The following is a 22,763-nucleotide window of genomic DNA, read 5'->3' as shown; positions in this document are numbered from 1 at the left end:
CAAGTCTCACTTGGATGGTCAGAATATCTTTGGGAGAGGTCTGATAAACATGGAGAGGTCAAAGAATGGCATTTGACTTTTTCAAACATCTACATTGAAGAATTTGAAGCCAGTGCAAAAGTTTCCAAAAATGGAAAGTGACCTATAATTTCAAGTTTCCAAAAATAGCAAGTTTTTGGACCAAATTCAACTCAACTTTCCAACATTAAAGAAGCTTCAAATGAATTTTTGTCCAACATGAAAGTTGAAGATCCCTCTCTCCCATTTCCAAAAAGTCCAAGATCATGAGCATCTGATGCATGGTTAAGGAGTTATGGAACTTTTACAAGCCATAACTTTCCAACATTAAAGAAGCTTCAAATGAATTTTTGTCCAAATGATTGCCAAGTGTGCATGGAACTTCAACAAGCCATAACTTTTGATCCAAAGCTCCAAAATGAGTCCCTCTTTTTGCACATTTCTTCTCATGACCTATAATTCCCAAATCTATCATTGCATTGCATGAAATTTCATCACATGACCATTTGCTCATTCATGTTCATTTTGGAGGGAAAGTTGGAAATTTAAAATTGGTGCATCATATGAATAAAATTCCATTGCCATTGTGTTGATAAAATGATTTTGAGTGAATTTGAGCATGCATGTGGTACTGTTCACGTTCAAATTCTCCATGCACCTCACATTTTCAAATTTTTGTCATGCACCTTATTTTCACTAATCATAATTAACTCATGCCTAATTTTGATTTGGATGTGATTAAGAGACCATATATAAATCAAATCATAACAGAATTTCACAGTTTTTGAACATTCTAGATCTCAAATTTTTCTTTCCCTCCATTTTTGCTCTCAATTGAAACTTCAATTTCTTCCACATAACACCTTGATTTTATTGGATATTCGTGTTCTCTGATCATCATTGAGTGCAGATCAAGCTCTTGATTGAAGAATTCGAGCCAGAATCAAGCACATCAAGCTCAAGAACATGAAGATGGAAGTTGTGATTTGAGCTAGATCCAAGCATCTCCAAGCTTCAATTCATACATCAAACTTCAAGTCATCATCTCACGATTGGATCTGGACATTGCTAGGCCTTGGATCCATCGTTTTCACCGTTCTGCTCTTCAAGAGGTGTGGAATTCGAGTCTCTTAATTCTTGATTTTATGCACATGTTATTGTAGATCCTTTCATGCTGATTATGCTGATGCTTTTAGATTTTGAAATGGATGATTATTGAGTGAGTTATGATGAATGAAAGTTTTGATTGCATGAATGTTTTCTTTTCGATTTGCATTGTTTAGGAAGAATTAATATGAATTGATGCTCGATCTGTGTTCCTCATGTGATAACCTTTCGAATGGTATATGATTTGCCTGTTTCTGGAGAAATTTTTGTTATGCTTAATTGTAGCTCCGCCGTCTTCATGAAGAAGACAGTGGAAACCACCGCTGGAACCGCCGTCTGCAACAGGCAGTGTTGGGGCTAGGGTTTGTCCAGCGTGTGTCCACGCGTGCATCCTCATGGCTTTTCTATTGGCTCCCATTCTTTTGACCGCGCACGCATGGCCTTTGACCGGCTGACTGGACGCCACCTCATAAATGAAACTACAGCGTTTTGTTGTGAACGCTACACACTTCGATTTCTGGCTGATGCAACTTTGGATTTATTTTGGTTCAGCGCTTGATTTTTGCCATACACAGTTCGATTCCAGCTTCCAGCATTTTTTCAAATTACTCACCATTTCTTCTTTCCCTCCAATTATTATGTACATGTTTCACATTTATTTCAAATATTTTCATCACATTCAAAAAATCATTAAAAATAGAATATGCATCCAATTAATTCCCAATTTTTTTTCTACATTTTCATGTGTTTGTCTATTATTTTGTGGTGTTGATTTTTGGATTTTATCATTTCTGGAATTTTAAATGTGTTGGATTCTTTGGACATGTATGCAAAATGTGACATGCTTCATTCATGCTATTGTGAAATGCTCAATAATGATCCAATTGCCATGAAATTTTATATCCTGATTCCCAACATGTTGCATGATTTTTGAGGCTTGGTTGTTTATTTTTCTCATTTTTCATCTCTGTTTTAGACACATGATTGTAGGGTGTGACAATGTGTGTCACACAATTTGATGTCATACTTGTGCATTTTCATTTCTAGGTCAATTGAGCTCTGTTGATCCCAATTTTTGGCATGATGATTGTGTTTAACATGTTGTGTGATCATAAAAATTTCCATGATTGTTTGATTCATTTCTGTTTTAATATGGAATTTTCATTCTTGATGACCAATTGTGTGCCTTGTAATTGCCTTTGCCATATCATGCTCATTAGATGGCTTGGCCTTGTGATTTTGATTTGGTCCTTTTTAGGACATGTTCTTACTTGACTAAATATGCTTCATGTTGAATATCAACTTCTGTTTTGACTTTTTTCTATGCCTTTGACCCTAGTCTTTGCACTAGTGGTTTGTACTCACTTTTTGAGCTTTGTATTTCAGGTTCAAGCAATTAGCCATAATGATTGATATGATCTCATTACTTGAGATGCAAGTTACTTTGGTTAACTAACCTTGCTGTTTTGTAGGTCATTTGAATGATGAAACAATTTGAGTTGCTTGCACTTTGTACTTTGCTTGGTGTAACACTGTTGATTGGTTTTGTCTGTTTTCTGTTTATCTGTCTGAGTTACTAATTGACTAGCCTTTTGTACAGGTACTTTAGTCGCTTTAGCTCATTACTTGAGATTTGCTTTGCTTGTGGTTGGCATACCACTTAGGTAACTTCTCTAACTTCATGTAGTCTGGAAGACCTGCTATCTTTGGCAGGCACCTGTCTGAATCCCTTCTTAAGAGGCCATGTTTTTTATTGTTTAACTTTGTGCTAAAGATCTCAATGAGGCATGGTTACATATTAAGACCTCCTAAGTGAAGAGGCAATTGGCAGATAGAAGGGATTTGCAATCAATCCCCTACTAATCAGTTGAGTCTTTCACTTTGCTTGCACTACGTGCTGATGCATTTGAATAAACACCCAAGATCATTGTATATCGAGTCAGTCATGTGGAATAGAGTTCCTCATTCTGGACTCCCACACCTTCTTTGATTCAAGCTCACCCAGGCCAGGGTTAAGAGCTATGAGGACTAACCCTCATCTCCCATTTCATCTGCTCACCCTGACGGTCAATGTCAGAGGTTAAGAGCCTAAACACCCTTACATATCTGGCTTGTTTGTCGAGGTTGATATGACCCCTTGACTAAAGCCCAACTTTGCTTGAGCCTTTTGGTTGTGTATAGCGTGTGATAATTGATTGCTTGTTTGCTTATTTGTGCATCTTTCATATTTTTTCTTTGCATGTATCTTTGTTTCTTTTGTAGAGTCAGATGTAAGACCATTGATTGGCTATCTGTTTCCTATTCTGTTTTCTCTTGTGGAGTCAGATGTAAGACCATTGATTGGCTATCTGTTTCCCATGTTGTTTTGTGGAGTTGGACGTAAGACCATTTATTGGCACTCCGTTTCCCATCTCGTTTCGGAGTTGGATGTAAGACCATTTATTGGCAATCCGTTTCCAGCTTTTGTTGTTCTCTTATGAGACCATGCTTATTTGCTTATTGCCTTGTGTTGCCTAATTCCAAAGGAACTTCCTTGGACCATTTCTATGATCTTGAGAAAGCAATCTTGCTTGTGGCTTTGTCCCTTATCCACCACCCTTTTGTGCTTAACCTTGAACCTTGTTTTCGTCCATAACCCAAAAACCAGAAAACTATTGTGCAAACATTTGACTTGTTTTCAACATTAGAAACCTAAGCCTTAGGATTTTGATTTTCAAACTTTCTTTTCATAACACTCATTGTGAATTGAATCTCTAATCAACTTTGACCATTTTTGCATATACTTCTAATTGGTTAATGCAACTCACTCAAATGTGTTTCTTTTGTGATTTCAATGATCACTTCTTAATCAAATTTTTCATAACCATTTGCTATTAGGTTTGAGTTATCTTTGTGGTAGATATAATACTCACCTTTGTCCTTAGTGATCGAATTTTAAGACTTACATGCTTATTATAGGGTTAACCCCTCACTAGCATGTCGAAGTTGTTCTCACATGGTGGACTTGTGGTTTTTCAGGTTGAGTTTTCTCCCTTTGATAACAAAAGACCTTAAGGCTTTTGGACCAATCAATCCACTCACTTTTTTTGAAATCTTTTAGCCGAACTACGGCGTTTTGATCCTTATCTTTCATGAAAAGGTACGTAGGCAATGGGTTCATCCATCCAAACACAAAAATAACTAACTTGTACATTCTTTTCTCATCTCTTCAATCAATGTTTGCACAATAAAAATTTCATAAACAAATAATTTCTACAACAAGTTGTGAAAAGGGCTCCCTAGGAGTACCTAGGACGTTTTGGGTGCCTAACACCTTCCCATTGCGTAACCAACCCCCTTACCCAGATCTTTGACCCCCTTTTACTAGTTTTGTTTGTAAAACTTTATAGGCTTTTGTTCGCTTTCTAGCCATTCCTTTGGATAAATAGAAGTGCGGTGGCGACTCGACTTTGTATGATTTACCTTGGATCTAATTAATATTTCCCATGGTGACGAATACACCGCTATAGTTTCGAAGAACGGCGGTCTTACTTGGGGGAAAGTATCTAGTAAGAAATACTTTTCTAAGGTTTTCCCAAGTTGTTATGGAATTGGGTGGAAGGGAATCTAACCATAATAGGGCTTTATCTCTGAGGGACAAAGGGAATAATCTTAAACGGATTGCCTCAGGAGAAGCTCCATTGGTTTTAAAAGTGTCTGCTAATTGGAGAAGATTTTTAAATGTTCATTTGGGTTCTCAGTAGCAAGAACTGTGAATTGTCTTTGTTGCACTAGTTGCAACACGAAGGGTTTAAGTTCAAAATTATTAGCTAGGATGGTTGGGTTTACTATACTAGAACTAGGTTCTTCGATGGATGGTTGGGATAAATCCTTCAGAGGTCTTTGATTTTGATCTTCGGCCATAGCTCTCCTAATTCTATGGAAAAATAAACGTACGCGAGCGTAACGTTCAGGTTCCGCCAGAGGATCTACTAAGCTTCTGGTGCTACGAGTCCTTCAAATTGACCGGCAAGTAACAACATAAGTATAAACGATATAACAATAGGGTACGAAATTTGACGAAATTGGTCACCGACAACGGCGCCAAAAACTTGATGCGTGTTTTTCACAAGTATACGAACGCGTCAGAGTAATATAAAAGATTGTCGAATCCATAGAGACCAAATGCCAATCTATCGTTATCTATTGTTACGGTGTTTATCTAAGGTAATCGAAATAGGGTTTTTAAGAGTGCAAAATGAAAAATAAAGTATTAAATTAAATTCAATTAATAAAGACAGGTTCAAATTTAATTCACGTAATCAATTAATAATCCAAGTACTTGCTAATAGAATTACTTATTCAGAACCGAGTTGTACTCCCTAATCAAACCCTCTTATTGTCACTTATAAAAAGGCGCACATTGCGTTAGAGTAGTAAACCTATTTTTAAGAAATACAGTGTCTTGACTAAGTTGAAAATTATTTTGACCTGGATTTCTTAACCAAAAGATATTCTCACGAACCAGACTCTAAACTTATAAATGCGTCCGAAAATAGTTCTAAAATCACTTTTCTTTTTAAGTTAAAAACTCCTAGTGAACTAAACAAAGCGCTTTCGTTGTATTTGAAATAGTTAAAAACAACTAAGTTTAAACAGACGTTGGATGGCTTTTGATCTTACCCAACGGAAATTAAGTGCGGGAAAACTTAAGTTGAATGTCAAAATATCCCTTAAGTGTTTCTACGAACAATTGTACGGATTATCGGTTCAATTACGATCCTTACATTCTAACCTTTATAGGTTTAGCCAGACATGGTAAAGTAAAAATGCATTTTAATTTTTATCATAAAAATGGATAAATAAAAGACTTTTAAAAAGAAAAGGTAATAACTGCGAGTGCGGGAAAGTTAATAAAAGTAGTGCGAGTGCGGAAAATAAGTTAAAGTAGTGTGGGTGCAGGAATGTAAATAAAAGTAGTGTGGTGCGAGAAATAAGTGAAAGTAGTGCAGTGCGAGAAATAAACAAAGTAAAGTGCGAGTGCGGGAAAGTAAACAAAATAAAGGCAATGCGGGAAAGTGAACAAAATAAAGGCAGTGCGGGAAAGTAAACAAAATAAAGGCAGTGCGGGAAAATAAAGTAGACAAAGGTAAAGCAATAAAACCTGCTCCAATCAGAGGGTCGAATAAAGTGCGGTACAAAAATTAAAATGGCGACAGGATTAAACTTCCTTCCAAAGTTCTCCAAACTCGATTACAGACTCGATTACACAGTGGGCAACACTCTAATGTGAAGCGATTACCACTTTTACACAATACTGATATGTGCCTAGTTGTCACTAAGTTTGGGTGAAGAAAAAAATGAAATCAAGGCCCTATTTATAAGCAAGAAATAACATGGAAAATACAAGGATGCCCCTAAGTTTGAAAATGGGCGGGAACCATTTTGTTCTTGTGGCGCCCGCCACAGGAGGGAATTGCAGTGCCCAAGTGGAGATCATGGGAGATGTGGCAGTTAAGGGCAGGTTGAAACTGTGACACGTCACGGCTGAACCCATGGCGCCCGCCACAGTGGGAGCCACAAGTGTAAAATGCTGATTTTTTGGATTTTTAGCTCATTTTGCTCCTTTTCTCGATCGGGGCTCCAATTAGACTGAAAACCTAAAAAAAAGAAAAACATAGTAATAACATAACAAAATAACAATAAAACAACTAAAATGCATGCGAAATCAGAGTCGAAAATACGGTGAAATTTAGTGTCATCAACAACACAACCCTCATGATCATGCTCACAATCACTCATCAATCAAATGTCCTTATGCATCTGCACCAAGGACCTCTGGATAAAACGAACAGCAAAAACCTTAAACTCGCTAGGACAACCATCCACCATATTAACAGAAGAATTTCCATGGACAGGTAGTGGATTTGCTTTTACGTTTGGCGCTCGGTCCTCAAAGGACACCATTCCACACTTCATCAGCTTCTGAACGTCATACTTGAATGGATAGCAATTTTCTATGTCATGTCCGGGTTCCCCTTGATGAAAAGCACAACGGAGTTCAGGGTTATACCACCAAGGAAGTTGTTCTGGAATTTGTGGCGGGTTTCTTGGTTGGATTAGGTTCTTGAGAACCAATGATGGGTAAAGCTCAACATTAGACATGGGAATTGGGTCGAAGGAGACCTTCTTCCTCTCGAATTTTTGTTGATGATGATTGTTGGTATTATTGTTGTTGTAGGTGTTTGTTCGTTGTTGTGGTTGTTATTGTTGATGTTGTTGTTGAATTGGTGTTGATTGATTATTAGAGAATACAAGAATGACCAAAGATACTTGATGATGGTGTTGATGGGGTGGTTGATTCCTCCTGATCTGAGATCTCCTCTACCTCCCACTGATTACTACATTAGCTTCGCTGTCCTTTTTCTTCCCAATGTTACTTTTGTACCTCTTACTTGATGATGCTTCATCTTTTGACAAACGTCCTTCTCAGACACCTTCCTCAAGCCTCATTCCCATTGGGGCACTAGAAATTATTCATTCATAATAAAATGAACTCAGGGTGTTCTGAAAGATCTTTGCCATCTCGTTTTCCTCTAAAGGCAGAGTGATCTAAGAAGGCAATTCCCTACATCTTTGTGCGTACTCTTTGAATGTCTCTTTATCCTTTTGAGAAATAGACCTCATCTAGTCTCTATCAAGCGCCATATCCACGTTGTACTTATATTTCTTGACAAAAGCCTCTCCCAAGTCGTTGAAAGTTCGAATGCTTGCATTGTCTAACCCCATATACCAACGCAGCGCAGCACCGGTCAAACTGTCTTGGGAATAGTGAATTAACAGTTGATCCTTGTCAGTTTGGGTAGACATCTCGTGGGCATACATCACTGGATGACTGAGCGAACATGGGTTCCCTTTATACTTTTCAAATTCAGGCACTTTGAACTTCATCGGGATTTTCACATTTGGCACGAAACATAACTCAGCATCACTTTTCCCAAACAAATCCTTACCTCTCAAGGACTTCAATTCCTTGTGCAGCTCAAGAAACTGATCCTTCATTTCATCCATTTTCTCGTAAACATCCGGACCCTCAGACGGTTTGGAGTGATAAATGGTGTCCTCCATGTAGATGTTTGATTGACTGCATTTTGTGTTAAAACACTAACTGTACTCTGATGTCTTGACTGATGTCATGACATGCTTGAGTAGCATGCTGCAGGATTAGCTAATACAGGATTTACTGAATGTCAAACTGGATGTTATGAAATTCATCCATGACAGCAGATACTGAACTATAGAATAGTTGGTTTTTCTGTTATGGCTCAGTATTGAGTTCAGTCTGTTTTTTTCAGGAGGGTAGCAGACCTGGCACATAGCCTACTGTCTGAATGTCAAACTGAATGTTATGACATTCATCATTGACAACATATACTGAATAATAGGCAGGTTGGTTTTTCTGCTACAGTTCAGTATTTATTTCAGTCTGTTTATCAGGTGAATAACAGACCTGGCATAGGGCCTATTGTTTAAATGTCAAACTGAATGTTATGACATTTATCTCTGACAGCTGATACTGAATTGGACTAGTGGTTGGTCTCTCTATTACAGTTCAACATTTAGTACAGTCTGTTTTTCAGGAGAATAACAGACCTAGCATATGGTCTATGTTTTGGACGTCAAACTGAATGTTATGACATTCATTCCTGACAGCATATGCTAAATTGTAGAATGGTTAGTTTTTCTGTTTCAGTATTTTTCTCAAGCTATTTTTAAGGAATCCAATAGCTGAGCTAAAATCCAGGAAACTAACAACTGAGCTACATTTAATGAACCTAACAAATAGCCTATTTGTTAGAACCCTAATATGTGGAAATTAGGTTAACTTGCTTAACCTTAATTTTAGGAAATACAAGTACGAGGCCCAAGTGCTGCAATATAAAACGATGGCAATCCTACTTTCAGCAACTCAAGGGTTTTAAGCGTGAAGCATTCATTGTACCATCAAACTTCACTGATGTATTTCATGTGTGTCTTGTATTAGGTTTAATTTGTGAGCCAACCAATTATCACCTAGATGATTGCATTGGACTAGGGTGTTCATTGAGTTGTAAGTGTTGTATCACTCTAAGCTTTTAAGCGTGAGTGCTGTGTTTCTTGATTAAAGATGTTAAGCACAATCAAGAGTTGTTTGAAGTATAAACTTCGCCATTTAACTTTAAACGAATTAAAGGTTGTAATCACTGAGGTGATTGAGGGGGAGTGAGTAGGAACTCTGGTCTTAGTTTAAGATTGAAATTGCATTGGGTAGGTATTAAGTGATAGGATTAAACAGGTGGTTTAAGGCCTGAATTAATACAGCTAATAGTGGATTTCCTCCTTGGCTTGGTAGCCCCCAAAAGTAGGTGTGTGTGACACCAAAATGGGTAAACAATTACTTGTGTTATTTACTGCACTTTACTTTTAAGTTCTGCATAATTCTTGTCTGCGCAGAATTGGATGTCATAACATCCCGTGTGACATCGAAAGTCTGTTAACTAGAATTTCAATTGGCATCAGAGCAGGCACCTTGCCTGTTAATTTCTAGGTGAGATCTAGGGACGTTACTTTCTAGTACCATGGACAAGGATGTAGGATACTCAAATAGACCACCCATGCCGGATGGTTCTAACTATGATGACTAGAAACCTCGTATGATAGCCTTCTTGAGGTCTCTAGATAGCAAGGTCTGGAGAGTTGTCAACAAAGGATGGGAATATCCAACGAAGACAGGTAAAGATGGAATCATTTTGCAAATCCCTGAAGAAAAATGGGACAAGGAGCAAGAGGCACTAGCCCTTGGAAACTCTAAGGCCTTGAATGCACTGTTCAATGGAATAAATAAGAACATTTTCAGACTGGTGCATCACTGTGAACTGGCTAAAGAAGTTTGGGATACCCTCAAAACAACTCATGAAGGTACCTCCAAGGTGAGGATGTCTAAACTTCAGATGCTGACCACCAAGTTTGAAAATATGAGGATGAAAGAGGCTGAGACTATTCATGACTTCCACATGAATATTCTTGATATTGCCAACACTTCTGGTGGCTTAGGAGAGAAAATGGCTGAAGAAAAACTTGTAAGAAAGATTCTCAGATCATTGCCAAAGAGATTTGCCATGAAGGTCACTGCCATAAAAGAGGCTCAAGATATCAGCAATATGAAGGTTGATGAGCTTATTGGTTCACTCCAAACTTTTGAAATGGGCTTGTGTGAGAATGGTGAAAAGAAAAACAAAAGCATAACTTTTGTATCAAATACAGAAGAGGATTCAGAAGAAGGAAATATTGGAGGTGATGAAAGCATTTCAGAAGCTATAGCCATGCTTGGAAGACAATTCAACAAGTTCATAAAGAAGGTTGATCAAAAGGGCAGACCTAATGTCAAGTACTCTTCATCTGACATCAGTGGAAGATCAAAATCTGAAGAAAAAGTCAACCAAGGCAAGGGAATCCAATGTCATGGATGTGAAGGTTTTGGTCACATTAGAGCTGAATGTCCTACCTTCCTCAAGATGTAAAAGAAGGGGCTATCTGTCACCTGGTCTGAAGGAGACTCTGAGAATGAATCTGAAGGAGAATCTGCCAAACATGTCACTGCACTAACTAGTGTCTGTGCCTCTGATGATGACTCAAGTGGAGATGAACTGACCTTTGATGAACTTGCTGCCTCATATAAAGAGCTATGTGTCAAAAGTGCAGAAGTGTGTATCCAAGGAGAAAAGAAGAAGAAACTCATCAAGGAGCTGGAAGCTGAGAAAAAGAAGCATCTGACAGTCATAGATGGTCTAAATGGTGAGATAACCCTGTTGACATCTAAGCTAGAACAAATGACAAAATCCATCAGAATGAAGAATAAAGGAACTGACACCTTGGAAGAGATTCTAAAGGTGGGACAGAAGTCAGGAACCATGTCTGGTTTAGGCTTTGTCAAGAACTCCTCAACTGAACTCAAAGGCTTAAAGGCTAAAGTTCAGAAACCCAAGCAGAAGTCATAACCAATGTCACAACATCAGGGAACCAGGAGGAGTAATCATCAGAGTAAGAAATTTCAGAGATGGAGATGTCACTACTGTGGTAGATTTGGTCATATAAAACCCTTCTGCTACAGGTTGCATGGTTATCCTAACCAGACCCCTCAAGTCAGACCTAAGCAGAAGGCATATAAGCATAATGCCCCCATTAAGAAACAACAATGGGTTGCTAGACTAGCTCACACATCTCTAAGGACATCTACCAGACAAGACCGGTATTTTGATAGTGGCTGCTCAAGACATATGACTGGGATGAGTGACTTATTGGTGGATATACAATCTCATACTACCAGGTATGTGACATTTGGTGATGGAGCTAAAGGAGAAATCAAAGGTGTTGGTAAGTTGGACTGTCCTGGAGCTCAAAAACTGAGTAATGTGCTGTTAGTAAAAGGACTAACTGCTAATCTTATTAGCATAAGCCAGCTATGTGATCAAGGTTTCAATGTACAGTTCACTAAGGAAGTATGTGTGGTGATGAATGGATGTAATCAGGAAGTTATGAGAGGAGCCAGATCCAAAGATAACTGCTATCTATGGGAACCTGAAGTCTCAAACTACTCCTCAATGTGTTGCTTAGCCAAGGCAGAAAAGGAAGTGAAACTGGGGCATAGAACACTTGGACATCTCCATTTAAGAGGAATGAAGAAGATCATATCCAAGGAAGCAGTTAGAGGAATCCCAAATCTGCTAATGGATGAAAGGAAAGGCCGTGGAAAATTTCAGGTGGGCAAGCTAACCAAGATGCCATATCCCAAGATGGGACATCCAAAATCTTCCAAACTTCTGGAACTGGTACCCGTGTACTTAATGGCACCTATGCAGATTGAAAAGACAAGAGTTGGCCTCACCTATTAGTCCTCATCAAAATGGTGGAGTTACAAGGGAGAAACAAAATTATGTATCATTATCCACTGCAGAAGCTAAGTACCTAGCATTTGGTAGCAGGTGTTCCCCACTAGTATGGATGAACCAGATGCAGACTGAGTATAATGCCACTCAGAATGTCATGACATTGGATGTTACTCAGGTTGACAAATTAAGGGGCAAAGTGGGAATGTGTTCCTCTGAGAAATTATAGCAACTAATGATGTTAGTTATTTACTGTTTAATAAGTCAACTTATTAAACATTTGATAGTTCTCTCTGATTGGTCAACAAATAATAGATACTGCTCGTGCAACAAGCGTTACCTATTCCATCATTTCAACTTTCAGTCTTGCAAGTTTTCTCTCAAAGAAACTTTTCATTTCTCTTCTGAGATATTCATCATGTCGCACCAATCCGACTCATCTTCCTACACGACCATGTCTAATTCCTCTAGCTCTGAATCATGCAACCCTAATAGGGAAGATCCTGTGTCTGACTCTGCAAATACCTCACATGCAAGAAGACCTAAAGAAACTGTCTTAGGCTTCTCCTCAGCACTCGCACTTGATGAACAAACCAGAGAAGGCCTCAGGTATGTTCACAATGCCATTGCAACTATGGTAACTGGAATTTTGTCTGGTAATCATAAGGTTCTTGGGGTCTCAGTTCCCTTAAACACGATTGTACCGGAAAATGTTGCTTGTCAAGAAAATACAGTTTCCTTAGGAAAGAATGTGTCTGATGATGCTGAGCAAACTGATGCTCATGAGGGGTCAAATATTGACAAACCCTTAGAGAATGTGGGTAGTGAAGAAGTCCGTGCCACTCATGATGTCAGTGACAACCCTAACTGTGAAGCTAAAACAGTTAACCTGGAGGAATTTTCGGATGATGAGCTGTTGACCTCAGTTGTCCCTAGCATAGTCAAAAGGGTTAGGACTAGGAGAGAAAAGAAAACAGCGGTGCAAAGGTCCCCCAGAAAGAAGATTGATGTGCCAAATTCTCCCAATCTAAAAGTGGCAGAGAGTTCCCTCAAGAGGAAAGGGCATGGTCCAACAAAATCTTGGAGCAAAGAGGTGCCCAAGAAAATGAAGACCAAGTATGTTGTTGTGGAGTCTGACTCAGATGTCCCATGTGATGTCGCTACATCTCTGTCAAAGAAGAAGCCAACCACTAGCAAGCTGGCAGCTAATGTCCCTGAGGTGCCAATTGACAACATATCATTCCATTTTGCTTCTAGTGTGAAAAGGTGGAAGTATGTTTACCACAAGAGGCTGGCTTTGGAAAGGGAACTGGCTCAGAATGTCCTGGAATGTAAGGAGATTGTAGACCTTATTCAAGAGGCAGGGTTAATGAAGACTGTGACTCAGCTCTCAAAGTGCTATGAGATATTGGTAAAGGAGTTTATTGTCAATGTGTCTGAAGAATGTGCTGATGGAAAGTCTAGGGAATTCAGAAAAGTATATGTGCGAGGCAAGTGTGTGAACTTCTCTCCCTCAATAATCAACATGTATTTGGGAAGATCTGAGGTAGCTCAACCTGAGCTTGAAGTGACTGACAACAAAATCTATCAAGTCATCACTGCTAATCAAGTCAGGAAGTGGCCTCTAAAAGGTAAGTTGGTGGCCAGCAAACTAAGTGTCAAGTATGCTATGCTGCACAAAATTGGAGCTGCTAACTGGGTGCCCACCAATCACAAATCTATAGTGGCTGTAATGCTTGGGAAGTTCATTTATGCTGCTGGAACCAAAGCCAAGTTTGACTATGGAACCTACATTTTTTATCAAACCATGAAACATGCAGGAAGCTTCAGTGTGAAGGGACTTATAGCCTTTCCTTCCTTCATTTGTGGTATTGTGTTGAATCAATTTCCAAACATACTAACAGAGAATGATTTTGTGAAAAGAAGAGAGAGCCGTTTGGCCTTCAACCATAAACTGTTCCTAGGTAAGCATGTTCGTGACATTGCCATGACAACAGGAGAGACATCAAGTGTTTGCAATCAATCAGGTAAAGTTGTTGTCATTGAAATACTCAAACAAACGTGCAAGGAGTTGGAGGCAAGGAAGCTCACTTTGGAAAATTTGATTATCAAATTGGAGATGACTGAAGGTGATGTGCTTGGTGAAACTGCTGATGCTGCAGAAGGAGCTGCAAGACAAAGTGCAGAGGGTGAAGAGGATGCCAGTCCTGATGATGACACTGATATTGATGCTGACTCTGAGTCAGATGAATAGATCATTTCCTGTGTTTCAAAAATTCTGTGTAATTTTATTTTGTTTTGGTTTGTAATTTTAAGTGTTGCTTTGGCAACATTTTTGACAAAAAGGGGGAGTAACACTTGTGCCCCAGGACAACAGATGTGCTATGTTCTTGAACAGATATTGAAGATCCTCTAATCCATAGGTTGTGATGCAGCTTGATGTTCAACTTCTATGTGTGTGCATGATGAGTGTGTGTGTGCTGCTGTTTGAAGTTCTTCTATGTGTGTGCATGATGAGTGTGTATGTGTTGTTGTTTGAAGTTTTTATTTAACTTCTATGTGTGCTGCTGGTTGAAGTTTTTATTTAACTTCTATGTGTGCTAAGTGTGAGGCTATTATGAGTGTATTAGCTATGTTAATTTCTCTGCTTGGATGTGTGCTTTCCGCTGCTGTGAACTCTGTTGTGATGCCAAGTTGTTTTAGCCAAAAATTTGCCAAAGGGGGAGTTTGTAGATGTTTGATTGGCTGCATTTTGTGTTAAAACACTAATTGTACTATGATGTCTTGACTGATGTCTGTCTCAACCTGAAAAAGGGAATGCGAAAAAACAATCGGCGAAGAAGAAAGGAATGACAGAAGAGTCGCCACCGTGCGTTATATATCCCAAAGGAGGGAAAGGAAACGCTCGAAGTAAACCTGGAAAAAGGAAAGGAAAAGACAAGGTCTCGCAACCAAATCTTGGGTTCGGGAGTCGATTATGCGAAGGGAAGGTATTAGCACCCCTATGCATCCGTAGTACTCTACGGGATCCACACTTGTTGTTCTTGTCTAAAGGGTGTGGATTTATCTAATGTACTATTTACTAAAGAGGGGTCAAAAGAAAATGACTCGCACGGATGTCGCATCCACTGCATACGTATCTCATCTGAATATGAGAATCAGAGTCTTCGTAGCTCGGCTACCTATGGGTTAAGGATAAGTGTGCTCAGTAAGACATCATGTCTTATGCCTACGTATCTCATCTGGAATGAGAATCAGAGCGAACCGTTGTTCGGCTAACTATTTTTGTTTGTTTTGTGTTTTTTAGGTGAACGACATTACTACGCAATCTATCGGATGCTCGACCTTTGGAGACTTACTCACCTGTAGTAGAAGGAGTTAACGTGTTCTTAGGAGAAGAAAAATCAATGAGTTTGTTTGTGTTTTAGGGATGCTCATGCAAAAAGGAAGTCCTAGACGAAGGAACACTGCTACCTTAATTGACATGCAAACGAGAGACTATATGAAGTCTACCAAACCTATGGGGAGACGATCGCACCATACAAAACAAACATGCATAAAGTAAACGCGCCAACAAGGGGGCTCAAACATATATAGGTAGGGCTTTAGTCAAGAGGGGTCATATCAACCTCGACAAACAAGCCATGGAGGGGTAATAAAATGGGCTCTTAACCACTGACATTGAACGTCAGGGTGAGCAAATCAGAAGGGAAATGAGGATAAAACCTCATAGCTCTTAACCCTGGACCGGGTGAGTTCATGACAAAAAGTGGGGATTCAGAAAGGTGGAACCCTCTCCACTGATCGACCGGTCAAAAGATCTTGGGCTTTTGTTCTGAAGCATCGACACGTAGTGTGAGCATAAAGAACGACACACTGAATAACGGGGGATTGACTACTAACCCCTTTTATCCGTCAACTGCCTCTTCGTGGAGGTCTTTAGCATAAAAGTAAATAAACAAAAGAAAACATTGCCTCCTATTGAGGTCTTCCAGCTAAGAAAGCGGTAAAATGCGGGAAAGATAAAGGATCAAGAGATCTACCACACGGATAAAGATCTGAAGTAATAACAGCTAAAGAAATAAGAAACCCAGAGATCTCTCGAGCTGGCACCATCAAAGAAAGCAAGTCAATACAGGTAATCGGAATAAATCTCCAAAAGGTATCCCACGAATAATGTGGAATGCCAAGCAAGCTATCCTTTCAGGAGTCATGTGAGCCCTCAGAAAAAAACTCAACAAACAGGTTAGAGTGACAAGATGGGGTGCAATCAAGAGTTGCCCCAAATCAAAATGTAACCACATGAATCATGCCATTAAAATTCACAAAAAGAGCTCACAAAAAGCAACCAAGTGTAGGAGGCCTAAACCTCTTGTCAAACACCAGATTGGGGAGGATCGATTGAAATTGAATTGCACCGTTGGCTTTGCAGAACAATTTTAGGGTTTATATGAGAGGGAATTGGTTCTTTGCAGATGACTTCCCTTCAGTCTCTGGAGGTTGCTCTGAATTAGTTAGAATCTCTCTAGGGTTTGGTTCCAAGGCAATTTCAGTGTGTTTATCTTTCACCTCTTCTCCCCTTTTTATAACTTGATTTTTGTGGCTTTGTGGGCTCAAATGAGAGAGGTCCAAGTCCAAGATTATTCTGTTATATTTTATTTTTTTATTTTTATTTTTTATTTTTCGTTTTTTTTTAAAAACGCGTGGGCTTCGCCTAGCGAGCATGACAGTTCAAGAAATTCCTCTGAGCGTAGGTGATTCTGGTGGCTTTTCTTGGGACTCGCTAGGCGACCCATTATGCTCGCCTAGCGAGCATGACAGCTCATGAACAAACTTTTGCTCGTTCAAGATTAACGTTTTGACTGATGAATAGACCCCATTTGAACATGTTGGAAGTATCTCAAGCCATTCCCTTGTGTTGACTGATCACCCAAATAGGACCCACAAAGTGTCTTGGATGATATTCAAGCTTCTTGGATCTAATTCCGATTGACATGATGAAATGCAATATGAAATGTTAAATGACCTAAAAATGAATGCATGAATGAGGGGGGAAAATTTTGAGGTATTACAATGTCATGACATGCTTGAGTAGCATGCTGCAAGATTAGCTAATACAGGATTTACTGAATGTCAAACTGGATGTTATGACATTCATCCATGACAACAGATACTGAACTATAGAATAGTTGGTTTTTCTGTTATGGCTCAGTATTGAGTTCAGTCTGTTTTTTTTAGGAGAGTAGCAGACCTGGCACATAGCCTACTGTCTGAATGTCAAACTGAATGTTATGACATTCATCATTGACAGCATATACTGAATAATAGGCAGGTTGGTTTTTCTGCTACAGTTCAGTATTTATTTCAGTCTGTTTATCAGGTGAATAACAGACCTGGCATAGGGCCTATTGTTTAAATGTCAAACTGAATGTTATGACATTTATCTCTGACAGCTGATACTGAATTGGACTAGTGGTTGGTCTCTCTGTTACAATTCAGCATTTAGTACATTCTGTTTTTCAGGAGAATAACAGACCTAGCATATGGTCAATGTTCTGGACGTCAAACTGAATGTTATGAGATTCATTCCTGACAGCATATGCTAAATTGTAGAATGGTTAGTTTTCTTGTTTCAGTATTTTTCTCAGGCTATTTTTCAGGAATCCAACAACTGAGCTAAAATCCAGGAAACTAACAACTGAGCTACATTTAATGAACCTAACAAATAGCCTATTTGTTAGCACCCTAATATGTGGAAATTAGGTTAACTTGTTTAACCTTAATTTTAGGAAATACAAGTACAAGGCCCAAGTGCTGCAATATAAAAGGATGGCAATCCTACTTTCAACAACTCGGGGGTTTTAAGCGTGAAGCATTCATTGTACCATTAAACTTCACTGCTGTATTTCATGTGTGTCTTGTATTAGGTTTAATTTGTGAGCCAACCAATTATCACCTAGATGATTGCATTGGACTAGGGTGTTCATTGAGTTGTAAGTGTTGTATCACTCTAAGCTTTTAAGCGTGAGTGTTGTGTGTCTTGATTAAAGATGTTAAGCACAATCAAGAGTTGTTTGAAGTATAAACTTCTCCATTTAACTTTAAAAGAATTAAAGGTTGTAATCACCGAGGTGATTGAGGGGGAGTGAGTAGGAACTCTGGTCTTAGTTTAAGATTGAAATTGCATTGGGTAGGTATTAAGTGATAGGATTAAACAGGTGGTTTAAGGCCTGAATTAATACTGCTAATAGTGGATTTCCTCATTGGCTTGGTAGCCCCCAGACGTAGGTGTGTGTGACATCGAACTGGGTAAACAATTACTTGTGTTATTTACTGCACTTTACTTTTAAATTTTGCATAATTCTTGTCTGCGCAGAATTGGATGTCATAACATCCCGTGTGACATCGAAAGTCTGTTAACTAGAATTTCACTCCACACAAGGTAAGGTGTGCACAACGGGAGGTGGCATAGACATGACCGGGGTAGATGCCGGGATGGAAGCAAAGGTAGGCGCAAAGCCTTCAGGCATAAAATTATGCAGCATTCCCCACGGGAATCCGACAGATATAGCAGACGCAAAGTGAGCGGCATCAGCAGGCATGGTAGAGGCAGTCACCTCTGAAATAACAGTCCTTTAAGAAGGAGGAGTAATGGGTGTTGGAGAAGCTTGGCTCTGAGCAGCCAACACTGACTCCATCATGGCAGTCAGTCGAGTGATCTCGTCCTTCAACTCTATGTTCTCTTGCTCCAAATGTTCCATGATTCTGATATGATTGGCACGAGTGTTGTACCAATGAGTCAGCTTGGCTGAAGCACAAAAGAAACACCAATGAGACATCTGGCGAAAGAGAAACCTGCTATGCAAATGATGCATGAAATGCAATGCTTGTTTATTTTTATTTTCAATGAACTTACTATACTACTTGCAAATATATATATTTAAGAACAATTGCAACCATTTTATATGACCAAAAATCTCTTTTTATTTATATAATTGAAAGGATTACGATGAGTACAATTTCATAAACCAAAGGAAAAATAAAAGAGAAAAGGAGATTAGTCATCTGAAGGATCCCTAACAACAACGTCAGATGATCTGGATGAAGGCACGTACTTCCTTCGAATGCGTTGAATCTCGGTCTCAAAAGAAGCCTTCATCTGAGTCTTCTCGAGGACAAGCTGATCGACAATCTTCTTCCAAGCAACGGAAGGCTGAGGCATGCTAGAAAATGAAACCTCCGGCTCCTTATGTCTCTTTGTCACTCGGTCTTCAAGTAGCTCGATAAGTGCATCTTTGTCCTTAGACTCCAATTTCAACTCTTCATGCTTCTTTCTCAAAGCACGGAAACGTTCTTCCCACATATCCTTCTCTTGCTTCATCTTGGTGAGCATATCTTCTAACTCCTCTACATCTTGGTTAGGGTCAGCGCGTCTTCCCACAACCATAAACATAGGTCTTTCACAAGGATAAGGAATCTTCAACTCCAAAGCTCTTGTCTTCATCCTGTAAGACCCTATTTTTGACCCTAAGATCCCTCATGGCATCATAGCATTGCATTTACCTAACCTCAAGGATCATAAGCATCTTGGCTCTTTACCTTTTGGATGGGATCTCTTGTGAGTTGGTTTGAGATCACCAAGCATGCTTGAATTGTATATTATTGCTTCTCTCATTTTTAATTACTAACCAAAAGCACAAAAATATGTCACTAACATCTCTTGTTTGTAGCTTGAGCAGTCACAAGGTCAAAAGCTTCTAGAAGATCCTATGTGCATTAATATGGCCAAGAGAAGATGAAGGCAAAATGGTTCCCAAAGCTCTCATCCATCAAATATGCCTCCCAAGTATCTCAATTCATTATTTTGATCAAAGCAAATCAAAGGGGTTTGAAGTTTGTTTCCCAAGGAAACCCTAATTCATCTATTCATCAACTATGCCTTGCTCATGAAGCAACCTTAACCCATGGTCAAAAGAAATCAAGGGAAGTTCTTTAATTCATCATTTCATGCATATCTGAACTTATTTGAGTGCCCTCAATCATCCATTCATCAAGATATGAGTCTTGGACTTTAGAAGTTGATTAGTCAATTCATCTAACTATTTGGAAATACACCGAGACCTAACTTTTATGTGTTGGTAAAATAGAGATGATCTCAATAGAAAAAATGTTCTTAAGAACCATATGAACAACTTTCATGTTCATCAAAATTTTATTTGAAGCATGGAAGGTCATCATCCATTCCAAGACATTATAGGTCATTTTGACTGAAACCCTAGTTTTGGGTCAACTTCCCAAAGACATAACTCCTTCATTTTTCATGATCTTGAGGTGAGACTTAATTCATTGGAAATATTAATGTGTCTACTTCAAATGTTATGTTGAGAAAAATTACAAAATCTCAAAAGAAATACATGTGATAATGCAAAACATTATAGGTCACTTTGGACCAAATGCATTGAAATGTGAAAAAGTCCAACTTCAAGTGCCCATAACTTCTTCATCAAATTCCAAATTATGCAAAATTTAAGTCCAAATTCATTTTCTTGAAAATATATACAACTTTCATGTTGAAGGTTTTATCATTTGGAGCTTGCATCATTGAGACAGAAGGGCTTGAACTTTGGCCAATTTTGAAAATTCCACAAATGCATGTTTTGCACCCTACACTTCAAGCTCAATTTTCATTAATTTCCAAGGCCCAAATGAAGTTTTGATCAACATGACATTTGTTCCTTATGCAACAAGCTTTCCAACCATTACTCATAAGGTTGCATCTTAATTTTGGACATGGCATTTTCGAAGGCTTCATTGTAATAGTGCATTTTTTGAAAATCATTTCAATTGCGATGCATGAGCTCATACAGTCCAATTCGCACGTCCATTCTCATTCCCTTTGACATAAGCTTGCAATTCCAAGTGGAATTGGGCCCTCCATACGCCTGTACAGGCCCATGCATGGATGTCCTTTTCATCCATGCACACTTTTGATCATGCATTTCAGCTTGTTTCATCTATAAATGCAATGCCTTGGCCTCTCATTTCTTCAACCTGAAGGCGCCCTACATGCTGTGCAACTGAAATCCCACCCTCACATCAAAGGAACTATCTCACTTTTCTCTCAAATTTCAGATCTGAATTTTGATTTCCTCGATTAAAATTTCAGATCTAAAAGTTCCTAGACCTCTTCACCTTGATCCATAGTGTGAACTGCAAGCTTTAACACCAAGGAATTGTGAATTCAAGCTCTACAAATCAGAGGTTTACTTCTGATTTTAATTTCTTCGAATCAACTCATATATTGCTTGTTTCTTGTTGTTTCTGTGTTGTCTAAAGTCCTCTTCATAGAGGCAATCATTTCATGCTTTGAATTTTCAAAATCCAACAAGTTTCAGTTGAACTCCATGAAATTCAACCTCTCATTTCTCTCTCAATAGGAATCTAGAGTGAATTTGGTTGGTACAGGAGTGATGTGCATCACTCCACCTTTCGTTTGGTACCTGAATCGCGCATTTTGGTTAACATTTTATCTTCTGTAAATTGGGACCTCCGCCGGAGCTGGCCGGAGAAGACGGTGGCACTGGCCACTGTCTGGTCTCCAGATTGAATCACAGCCGTGAAATTCCATTTCCAGATTTGATCTGATCCGTTCAATGTTATGACCTAATTAATGGCTAGGTGTGATTGCATTGACTGAAGTGTTTGGTAGGCGCGCATGTGTGATCCGTGTGATCTGCCGGCTCATTTAATGGGCTTCAACCAACGCTTCTCCTCTTTTTCTATTTTTAATTCTGATTTTAATTTCCTTTTATTTCTTTTATTCTATTTCATTTTCAAAAATTCATATCTCTCTCATTATTGGTCCAAAAATTATGGGACCAATTGCATTATTTCTCTTTTAATTTCTAGTTTCTAAAAATGATTTTTAATATTTTTTATTTTATTATTTGATATTTTTTAGCAATTTTCTCTTTTCTGGTTATTTTTAATTCATTTTAAATAGTTTCTGATATTCAAAAAATACAAAAATATTTTCTCAACCTCTTTGAATGATGATAAATCTATGAAAAATATTCTCATCAATTTATTAATTAATTTGAGATTTATTTGATATTTTAATTCAATTAGGTTATTTTTATGCATTTTTAATTGATTTAAAATAGTTTCTGACTTTTAAAAATGCTGAAAATTTTTGTTAAAATTTGTTTGACCATGTTGAACTTGGGATAATTCACTTGGATTTTTCAAAGTTGATTTGAAGTGACTTTGAAGTTTGACCTTTTTTTATTATTTTAGTTCATGTTTTATTTTAAATATTAAAAATGCCAAAAATATTTGACTTGTTTCTTGACTTCTAATCTTCATCTTGCTTCTGCTTTCTATGGTTTGACCTTGCTCTTCCCTATATTTGGTCAACACTTGTTGATTAATACACATCTTCTCCATTAATGCACTTTAATTCTTCTACTTCTTTTTCTTCTACTTTTTTTTTTATCAATGAGTTAAAGATTGGTGGTTAGCATTGATACATGGAGGTTTAATCTTCCTTGATTCAAATCTAATTCATCTTGATCATGGATTAAGTGAATGGCTTTGTATTAAGGATAGATTGCTTCCTAAATCATGCAAAGGACCTAAATCAATACAAGATCATTTCTCATCTTCTTTTTGGCATGGCAAGTTGTTGGAGTTTGATTCACTAATCAAGACCTCTAACTTGTGTTGTTGCCTACA

At 38.4% G+C, this 22,763-nt stretch overlaps 1 protein-coding gene across 1 annotated transcript; it reads left to right on the top strand.

Moving 5' to 3' along the window:
* Positions 1–12,483: 12,483 nt before the first annotated feature.
* Positions 12,484–14,283, top strand: LOC127136158 (uncharacterized). The gene is made up of 2 exons (XM_051062752.1): positions 12,484–12,944; positions 13,287–14,283. Exons 1-2 carry the CDS (start codon positions 12,484–12,486, stop codon positions 14,281–14,283), a joined length of 1,458 nt encoding a protein of 485 aa, XP_050918709.1.
* The last annotated feature ends 8,480 nt before the right edge of the window (positions 14,284–22,763 follow it).

The sequence above is a fragment of the Lathyrus oleraceus genome, chromosome 4, assembly GCF_024323335.1.
Source record: "Lathyrus oleraceus cultivar Zhongwan6 chromosome 4, CAAS_Psat_ZW6_1.0, whole genome shotgun sequence".
In the NCBI taxonomy this organism is placed as follows: domain Eukaryota; kingdom Viridiplantae; phylum Streptophyta; class Magnoliopsida; order Fabales; family Fabaceae; genus Lathyrus; species Lathyrus oleraceus.
Note: the sequence above shows the minus strand (reverse complement) of the source record. Positions and strands in the feature narration are given on the sequence as shown.

Coding starts and splice junctions, on each gene's coding strand:
- LOC127136158 (XM_051062752.1), top strand. CDS start 12,484: ATGTCTAATTCCTCTAGCTCTGAATCATGCAACCCTAATAGGGAAGAT. Junction 12,945..13,286: donor GAATTTTCGGATGATGAGCT/GTTGACCTCAGT, acceptor TTTTGCTTCTAG/TGTGAAAAGGTGGAAGTATG.